The 10,472-nt window shown below is 37.3% G+C and overlaps 1 protein-coding gene across 7 annotated transcripts in view; it reads left to right on the forward strand.

The window, feature by feature from the left end:
* RC3H2 (ring finger and CCCH-type domains 2) overlaps positions 1-10,380 on the forward strand; it is a 30,603-nt gene extending 20,223 nt beyond the window's left edge. For 5 of the 7 annotated variants that reach the window (XM_086763554.1, XM_086763557.1, XM_086763558.1 and 2 more), the window contains 7 exons: positions 1,024-1,237; positions 1,394-1,478; positions 1,962-2,043; positions 2,429-2,563; positions 3,100-3,207; positions 4,230-4,378; positions 4,990-6,168. In XM_086763554.1, coding sequence (XP_086619680.1) covers positions 1,024-1,237; positions 1,394-1,478; positions 1,962-2,043; positions 2,429-2,563; positions 3,100-3,207; positions 4,230-4,378; positions 4,990-5,188 — 972 coding nt within the window. In that variant the 3' untranslated portion in view covers positions 5,189-6,168. Of the gene's footprint in view, positions 1-1,023; positions 1,238-1,393; positions 1,479-1,961; positions 2,044-2,428; positions 2,564-3,099; positions 3,208-4,229; positions 4,379-4,989; positions 6,169-6,658 lie in introns of those variants that run through there. The other 2 variants (XM_086763556.1, XM_086763559.1) reach the window with 2 other exon arrangements.
* The last annotated feature ends 92 nt before the right edge of the window (positions 10,381-10,472 follow it).

Raw genomic sequence — 10,472 nt, forward strand, 5'->3', positions numbered from 1 at the left:
TTATTAGAATGGGATAAAAATTCTTGACTATTTGTTTATCTTTCTTCAGAGTTCTTTTTAGAAATATGTATGTGTACACATACATCCTTACCATTTCTGAGGCATCAAAAATAGTCTCAGAATACGTTGCAGTGGCAGGCTTGACTGGTTAATACAGGGTCACTGTAACTGGTTCAGAGCAGGTGTTTCCATCGCAGAAACACATTTCCTGTTTGGCTTAGCGCAGTAGTCCGTCCTGTATGAATTAATCACTGACCTCTTCATGATTCTAAGATTTGTTACGTTTTCATTGTTTCAGAATATCTTTACTTTGAAGTTAATCTCAAGAGCAATATACACGCACAGAGTAAAGTTGAAATACTGTGGACCCAGAATAATCAGCATTAATTTAATCTTGTCTGTTTTTTACCCACATGAACTATTTTCCTAGACTACACCTCTTCCTTGGTTGGAAGGCACATTCTCCTCTGATAAACAGTTTAATGCCAACAAATCTGTGAAAATAAATTACAACTTGTTTATTTATCACTCAGTTTCCATGAGAGGAAAAAAAAAAGCTAACCGAAAGACTTTAGGGAACCAAAAATGTGCAGTATGAATCATGGAATACAGCTTACCTCTGGAGGCGTAAGCGCTCATGCTTTTTGGAGACTTTCTGTATGTAGTGCAGCAGACTACCTTTAAACAGGTGTAACCAAAACTCATCCCAAGCCTGCTTTGATACTGCCTCCTTCAAGAACAGGAAAGGGCACTGAAGGACCTTAAAGCATACTGGAACTTTTTCTGCCTGGAAACACAAGCTTGGAAAAGCAAAATTATTTCTTTTAGCACTGGCAATAGCTTTCTCACGGTCAGTTTGCCATTAAAGGGCAATAGTGAAATCATTGAGGCCCATCTTGGCTTTCTAGTTGGACAGACTTTCAGCATTGTATTCAGCAACAATAATCAGAAAGTTACTGGCCAGCTGAAGAATCTGAATAACCTCAAATGAGTCCATGTATCTTCTGTCTCCTAACTATGTAGGATTTGGACAGCGGGGACGTTAAAAGAAGAGTGCATTTATTTGAAACTCAGAGAAGGGCAAAGGAAGAAGATCCTATAATCCCGTTTAGCGATGGACCGATCATCTCCAAGTGGGGTGCAATCTCCAGGTCATCCCGCACGGGTTATCACACAACAGATCCTATTCAGGCCACTGCTTCCCAAGGAAGTGCTACGAAGCCCATCAGTGTATCAGGTACAAGTACAGGCTTTGTAAGGCGATATAGCGTACATCATGAGCACTTCATCCTGGCATACTTACTACAGCAATGAAGGTGCAAAGAGCTAAAATACCTGTATATCCCACTTTAAGAACAGAGAAGATAATGAATGGTATCTTAATTTGTTACAGATTATGTCCCTTATGTCAATGCTGTTGACTCAAGATGGAGCGCCTATGGCTCAGATTCTACTACATCAGCACGTTATACAGAAAGGTGTGGGGTTTTTTGTTCTTCAAAATCCTGAGTGTGGGGTGGGGGGGAATCTAGAACTATTAATAGACGTTCTTAAATTTAAAGTTGTTTTTTTTCCTATTCAGCATAAAGCCTAGGAAAAACTAGGTTAAAATTTGTGTAGTCTTTAATACTTAATGCAGCTAATAATACCCAATTACTAGCAACGTACCCCTTGAGAGACCTGATCAAATAATTGGAGTCATGTACTGCCAAGCTGTCATGTCAAAATCTGCCATCTTGAGTATTTTCAAGTTTTGTGCTACATCTTACCCATATGTAAAATAAGGATGTTTTCTTCATATGATGCCTGGGGATAGTTTGTGAGCCCCGATGAAGAGCACATTAACTTGGACACATAGTTTCTATCCAAAAATCTAACATTAATAGACTAATGAAGGTTATGCGGCCTTTGATTTAGAGAACTTGTTCTTAATTCCTAGTTTTGCCTTCTATCTCTTAAAGGGACAGATTCATAGTTACAGATTTGTCTGGTCACAGAAAGCATTCCAGCACTGGAGATCTATTGAGTATTGAGTTACAGCAGGTAAGATCAGATATTATACCATGTGGTTTTTTAATTTTTTTTTTTAAGTGATTTAGTTAAGTGATTTGACATAAATTTTCTTAGTGTAGCCTACAGAAAATAGTGCAATTGACAAAATGATCAGCAAGGGTTAAATAGATGCTAGTACCGCAGCACTTAGTATGATGCATAAGGACTGCTAATATGAGCTGTTCCATTGACATTTTTGGGAGAAAGTCGTGGGCGATACCTGTCAGCAAATGCAGAACAAACATGCTGTGCATTAAAGGAATACATAGTTACCCATCTAGCAAGAGAACTGTTCATTTTGTAAGCTGGTTTATTTTGCCATTTGACAATACATGGTTTAAGTGTAGTTGTTCGTAACAGATGTTTCTTTCCGTAGGCCAAAAGTAACTCGTTATTACTTCAGAGAGAGGCGAATGCACTAGCCATGCAACAGAAGTGGAATTCTCTAGATGAAGGCAGTCGTCTTACCTTAAATCTTTTAAGCAAGGAAATTGATTTGAGGAATGGTGAGGTAAAGAAAAGGGTAATTGGGATGAGACAAATGTTTGAGATTTTTTTATATACATAAGTGCATGCAGACATTAGTTTCAACATTCCCAAGTATTTATAACACATTCTGTGCAAGTTAAGTCAATATTGTTGTTGCACCCAGTTGTTTCCCTGAGATCAAGCAGGTTCATCTGCTATGGTTTCATTTACATTTACAAAATGAGAAGAATGTGACAATCCATTTTTATGCAACCATTACTCTTTATTCTACTTGCACATTTTTGTGAATCTAAACATTCTGCCAATGGGCTGTCCAGAAATTTCTACTTCATTATTCATTTTATCTGTCTGTTTCAGTACTTTAATGTGATTACGTTTAGCTTTGTATCCTATGTTGTCTATGCTCAAAGTTCTATTTGTGTCTAACTCTTTTGTATTATAGAAATGTTGTGTCCTAGAAATGCATCTTCTCTTTTCACTTCAGTACTTGAGTGTTGTTGAAGCAGGTGAAAAGCCAACTTGATATTTACAGAACATATTAATTCCTTTTTTTTTTAGACTGATTATACTGAAGACTGCGCAGACACAAAGCCAGATCGAGACATTGAATTGGAGCTGTCAGCCCTTGATACAGACGAAACTGATGGGCAAGGTGAACAAATAGAAGTAAGTACAACAAATCTGTGTCTCTGAAGAGCTCACTGGGTCTTTTCATTAGTTATTAAAAACCTTGTAAAATTTCTTTGTGAATTAGTAGATGATGTTGATAGCAAAGCCTTTTCGTTTTAGTCTTTGCAGTGACTATATCAAACATTTGCCTTATTTTAACACTAGGGGTCTCACGCTTCTCATTCTGATACCAGGTGGCTAGAATTTCCGAAGTTAAAAACAGCTCGCTGTGTTCTTTCTCATAGCTTTTAGCTTTTTGCTCTTTATCTTTTGATAGCATTAGTAATGATGGGGAGTCTTTTCCTTTCCCCTTCCCCTCCAGTGTTGGAACTGTAGTTAAGAATGTTTTACATTGAAGTTTACATTTAAATGTGATAATTTAGTTTAAAGTTCATGCTCATCTGATTCTAATAGTAAAGTCATTTAAATGATTGTAATCCAGTATTCTTTTGTTTTCACTACTACTTCATTGTTTATTTGTAATTCTGTGCATCTGCCTCAGTTTCTTCTATGCAATTTCCTCCTTTGTTGTGCAGACATAAAACTTTTTTTTTTAAGCATTGTACACGTAAAAGAAATCAAGGTTCTTATCTGGAACATATTCCATAATACATTCCAATACTGGCTTACAGTACTCACTGCAGCTTTTGTTCTGGTGGAATTGTGACTCGCCATTACATGGATGGAAGGACCATTATCTTTAGCCTTTCCTCTGCTCCTAATGACTGAAACAGCTCTCACTGTTTTTATTGCCTCCTTCATATCTCACCTGAGAAACCATTTTTTAGCAACTGATGTTCATACTACTGTTGTCATTCACGGCCATCTTTGAATAACTGGGTTTTTTTTTCCCTTTTTCCTGTAGTAAAATGTGGTAGACGTTCCAATAGCATGAAATAAAAATAAGGAGTCTTGTGATGAGACTCTAATTTCCATCAGCTTTGTGTAATGGAACATAATAGGAAAATGAAAAGCTGGTAGTGACAGAACTGATGGACGTTTCTCCTTTTCTCCTGTAGGAGATTCTGGATATACAGCTAGGTATTAGTCCTCAAGATGATCAGCTGCTCAATGGAACAACTGTAGAGAATGGACATCCACTAAAGCAGCACCAGAAAGAATCTATGGAACAGAAGAGACAAAGTTTAGGTGAAGACCTTGTGATTCTGTGAGTGTTAGACAAAACAGCAGTGTCTGCCAGTACTAGACAAACAGCAGCATCAGAATAGTTGAAGCATGATTGTTTAAGGATGAACTACGTACCTGCTCAGACTCCGATTAGACATCTGCATTGTGTATACATGGTGAAGTGAGAAGAACCTGTTAAGAAATAGAACTAGGTCACAGATATGAAAGGCACAGGATGGTACCATTGTCCGTATGCATTGTGGTGATCGTATACTGAAACGCGTCACAGCTGTTAAAAATAGTTTTCACATTCAGTAAGCAAAAATTGCAAAAGTATTTTTATAGTTAACAGAAATTAAGAAAAATTTCAAAAGGTTAAATGTCATACTGTTTGCACAAATCTCCATAGAGAGGTAGTTTTTAAAATACACTATTTTAGGTTTCTATGTTCTGTAGTCTTTAACGTGTAATGCAGCCTTTGAAAATGAGGCAGACTGCATTTAACATCTTGAGCGTACCGTTCCATAGTAAGATGTTTAGCCTGTTGCTAAAAATTAGTTTATGTCAGTATTTATTTAATGCACACAATTCAGTTCCGGATACTTGTGCATGTACTTGTTTAATATTTGTGTAACTTATTTTTCTCCTCAGGGAGGAGCAGAAAACAATCCTGCCCGTAACTTCTTGCTTCAGTCAGCCGATCACAACATCTGTTAGCAATGCAAGCTGCCTGCCCATCAGCACATCAGTCAGTGTTGGCAGCCTCATTTTGAAAACTGCTCACATTATGTCTGAGGATAAAAATGACTTTTTAAAGCCTGTTGCAAATGGCAGGATGGTTAACAGCTGAAAGGCATTCATCTTTCCAGCTTGTGACCACACCATGGAAGCATTTACACTAGCTTTTTATATATATAATATATATTATATAATGTATATTTTTTTTAAAAAAAATAATATTGGGGTCATGCATTTCCTGTGGACTCTTTGATACTTCAAGCCCCTCTCGCATTAGCATTCTGAAGAAAAAAAAAAAACTTACTTTACTAGGGTAAGGCGTTCACTTTCCACAAATGAATGGAATTTGGACATTGTTTTACTTAAGCTTAAAGCAGCTTTTTATGAGTTTGTAGCAATCCGGTGCGGTATCTGAGCCATTCTTGTTTAAAATGGCTTCTGTAGAAAACTAACAACTCAGTTATTTAAACTAGCAGGATCCTACGATGATACATCTAGTGAAAGGAAGACTAACTTATTTGTCTCTATTTTGTTTCATGAGAGAAGAACTTGTGTCTTGTTGCAGCTGCTTTTTCTTTAGTTGTGGAACTTTGCATGGAGTATTGTTTCCTGTTTGAAGATGAGAGGTGGAGATTTGGACTTGAGACTTTTACAGGGTTAACACGCCATTAGCTTTGCACTGCTACGTTATTTGCAGGTCTGTGGTGCAGTGCTTTGCTGCAGCTTTTTGTTTCCATTCCCTACCCCCCAATTTCTGCTTTAGTACTATAGATACACATACACAGGCTACTTGTCCAAGTAAAGTTATCAGAAGTAAACCAAGTGCCTAAGTCCTCCAGCTAATGTACTAGGTATTGATTTCCCCAACTTATTCGTGAAACAATTTTCCACCATTTTGAGAGGTTATGCACTAATGTAACAGAAATTTTGGGTTTTCTTTCTTTTTGTTTTTCTTTTTATTAATAGTTCTCAACTTGGAGATTATAGAATCCAGATGACTTGGCAAAAAGTATCAGGTGCTCTTGGCTTTCCTTTGAAAACCCTGTATGTAGTGTTTGCACTGACTAACAAGATGGTATTGCTGTTTTTTGTACTGTTTTGTTTTTAATTTAAACTAAATATTGGGAATTTAAGGCGGTTGTATTACCTTTGTTAAATGTTGTTAATCATAATTTTGTATTCAGGTTTAATTTTTGCTTGTTCAGTGGCAACTTATTTTCAGAGACCTTGAAAATACAATAATATAGCATTATCTGACCTTCAGAGTACTGAAAAATGTATGAATTTATGCCCTGTTGAGATGTGACTGAGAATCATTAGACATGTCAACTGAAAATTGGTTTTCATAAATGCACACGAACTAGAGCCCTGGGCATATTTCTTTTGAGAAGCTTAAAAATCCACTTTTTTTTTTTAAAAGGCAGGACTCTCCCTCCTGATGATTACTATCTTCTTGTTTGTCCTCTTACTTTTCTTTGTGACAAGTTTTACATTTTTTTTTATGTTTTTATTAACTTCTGTGAAGTTGTTTACTCTGAAAAATTGTACTGGAATATTTTAAGCCAAGCTGATCTTTCACCAGGTGTACTGCATGTAAGGGCTTTTCCTGCTAGCAAAATGCTTAAAGAGGATCATGTTACTGGTCGTCTGAGTTGTTATTTTACAAAATCACAGCTATGTGGTCGGGTAAGATTTTGATAACTGTTTTGTGCACGCTTCTGGGGGGTGGGGGTTGGCATTTCCCTGAGGGTTACTGATTAGACTAAGTAAATATTGGTGTTTGATATCTCTCCTAATGAACCTGTCCATGAAATGGTTACATTGTAAATATACCTGAAAATCCAAGGGTTAGTTTTGATATTCTGGTGTCAGTATGGAAGATCTTACACATCTATTTAATACTCAAATGTAAAGGAATGTATGTAGAAAAACAGTCAAGTAGTCTTTTCTTAGTTTCCTTTGGCTGTTGCTGTACCTTCCTATAGCCAGTGCCACCTCATAGCTAGGGTTAGACTGATGCTTTGTTTCACTTGCAACTTGAAGTGAATGGATACGAGAACCAGACCACCTTTGTCACCTTAACTTATTTCCTATTGATGTTAACTTTAACTTAGAATGTTAGACATAAATATGATTGTTGTATATTTTATACCAAGACCATTCTGTAAATATGAATTTATATTACTTTTGAAATGCTTCTGAGATACTATTATTTGCTGTACAATGTAATTCCAAAACAGATATGCAAACAAGTATGTCTCTTTCATGGATATTTAAACAGTGAGATCTTCCATGTTGAAGGTGATGTAATTTTTTTAAAAGATTTTTAAATTTTAAATTGCTATTTTGTTACAAAAATAGAGAAAATATAAAGGTTTGAGAAGTCCTTATTTGCCCTCAGGGAAAGAGCCCTCTGTGCACCAGAACTCCACAGAACATCTTCAGCATGATCTGAGGGTGAATATATACTACATAAATTGATTGTGTATTTACCTTAACTTTTTAATTTTAAAATTGCGATTTTAAAAACTTGGTTGTGCTGTGCTGGAGGGAGATTGGGATAAGCTGCTTACACACATTTGCCTGTTTGTCCAGTGAAATTACATAAGCCTAACATATTCCTGCCAACCATATTGGCGTATTTAAGAACAAATGTACCTATATATTCTTGTCTGCAGCAGGAGGTCCCATGATATAGCAGTTCTCTAGGATGACCATACACTTCATATGGAAAGTTGGTTCTTAACTGAGGCTAGGTTTATTTAGTTGAATTTTTAATATATAGAATGGCAGGCAAAATAATTATTTGGGGGTTTTAACAGCATGCCAGTTTTGTCTGCTGGTTTTAACATTGACTGTGTGGTTTTTGCCATGAAACTTTATGCCCTCCAGTGTCCTGACGAGGAGAAGCTACAGGTGGGAACCTAGTTCTGGCTGCTTGCTTTGGTGAAGTGTCAGCCCTTCACCCTATACAAACAAGTATGTATTCGTTTGTCTAGTTGCAAATCAGGTGCCTTTGGGCTGTGGAAGGGCTTGTTTTCTGACACTGAGATATAGTGACTAATCCTTGTGTGTTAATAGCAGTGATTCCCATTTAGGTTTTGGCCTAACTTACCTTTCAGAAAAAAAGGCCCATAGCAGATTGGGGAAAGAGATTGGCTCTTTTGCTTTGCTTGGACAAGCATTTTGGGTTGTTTTGCTTTGGGCTTTGGTTTGGTGTTTTTTTTGTTTTTTTTTTTTTTTTCCCCCACTAGGGGTACAGCAGGGATTTCACATGCAAGAGATACAGGAATTATTAGTATCTAAGTTAATTGTGTTGCCTCACTACCTGGATTCATTCCTTGGTTTGCCTCATTTCCCACATAGGTCTTAACGGAGACTAATGCTCGTGCTGGGAGAATGTTTGTGTGAGAAAGTATATCTGTACATTCTTAACATATACTTATAGCAGAGTGATTGCCCTGCTACTGATATTTTGTTCCTGTAAACAGGTGACAAGAAATGAATCTTAGTGTTTATGCAGATTTTGCATTGTAGAATGTATACTAGACCCTTCAAAGGAAAGGTTAGACTCTTTGCAAAGCAAACTGGCGTTGGTTCTTGGTAGTCTAGTACAGGGACACTAAAGTTTGACGTTTGATTTAGGGGAAAAAAAAAGTTGTATGCAGCTGATTATGTTAAATAAGCTCTTAATTGCTCTTTGTAGAAGTCTAATTTGGAAGGTTTTAGTGCTTTGATAACACAGTTGAAATTTAAATTTATCCTGTACTCAAGAGCTGAATGCTGTTCTTGTATAATAGTGTACTGGGCTGGATGAGGTACAGAATAATGCACAGTGGTCAGAAACAGCTGGGGAAAGAAGGCTTAAAATAACTTGGTCTAAACTCAGAATAGTTCCAAACATTGGTTTTGTTTGCTTTTTTAAAGCACAAGTTGTCAAGTTGTACCTGTTGCTGTACATAAACAGTGTATGCCAGCAACTGCTTGATCATATTTGTGAACAGAGTTTTCATTATTATTAGACTGTTATTAAAGGAAGATGTTGAATTTGAGAGTGTAACAAAATGAGAAATGATTGGATTATCTATATGTAAAAGTCCATTCTTTATGTTGTAGTTTAATCCCTTTGTTAGGAATTTCCCTCCCATTGAGGGACCTCTTCTGCAAGCAGAACACAGTAAATGTGCTTTTTAAATGACCCAATTTTCCAGTATAAATGAACAGCTGACTTTGGCAGTAGTCATCACCGTGCATCTCTTTGCTGGCAAGGGAGCACGACAAGGGAAAAACAAACAAACAGCTGTCAGTGATGAAATAAACCAAATCTGAAAAATCAAAATGGCCAATACCGGAACATAGTACTACACCCTGTTATTTAAGAAGGATGCTTGTGGAAGCTTTTAATCACTCAAGATTTTGCTGTAAAAGCTGAAATAAAAGAGAGCCTGGCTGCATTTATTACTGCCAAAAGCCAAGGTCATTTGCACATAGCCCATCAGTTTATCCAGAGTAGATCTCAGTTAATCCAAGGCATGGAAATGCATGCATTTTCTTAGCTGGGCAAACAAGTACATTATACGGTAGTTGTGATACAACACACGTGGCTTTTCTTTGTACTGCACATACCCACTGTACAGCCACTCAGAAGTATCGTGGTTAGCTTGCAGCATCTGCTGTCCGCATTTATACTGTTTACTGCGTATTCTTTTCCCTGGAAGTTTTAAAGAAAATTTTTTTTTTCTTGTTGCATTGATTACATTTTATAAATTTGCTTAGCTGGAAAGTTTGGGAAAAGAGGCCTGTTTGTCAATTGTACAACCGATTGTGAAGCTCTAGTGTGAATATTTTTACGTCTGTATTAGACATTTTCTTTGCAAATCTATTGTTCGATTGAAATGTAAATGAAATAAAAGATGGTGTACACCCATCATGTATAAAGCAGGCACCATCGCTACGATGGATTTAATGCTCATTTTTATGGCGCATTCTCAGCTTCTATTTAAAACTATAATTTAAAAAAAAAAATCTGTAAAATGAAATGGGGATATATGGGGGAGTAAATTCTATTCCGTTTATTTCGGTTTTGAGTTCCCGATGGTAATGTTTCCCTTCGTGTTAGAAGTAGGGGGGCCCGGCGGGGCGGTGCCGTGTGTGTTTGCCGTAGCGCTGAGGTGAAGAGGTTGTAGCTTTGGCTGGTCACGGATAGAGCATCCTGGTTTTCGGTGTTTGAGAGACGTGATGGAAGAAGTTTGCAGTATTGACATGTATTTGCATGCACGAATAAAAATTATTTGTCCACCTTAACGGCCTCTTTGCCTTCCACCGCGGCGGCGGGGCGGGGGGTGCCGCTGCCCTTCCCGGGCTGTCCCCTCCCCTCGGGCCGCCTCCTTCCCGCC

Source organism: Chlamydotis macqueenii, chromosome 20 (assembly GCF_036417535.1).
Source record: "Chlamydotis macqueenii isolate bChlMac1 chromosome 20, bChlMac1.mat, whole genome shotgun sequence".
Classification (NCBI taxonomy): Eukaryota; Metazoa; Chordata; class Aves; order Otidiformes; family Otididae; genus Chlamydotis; species Chlamydotis macqueenii.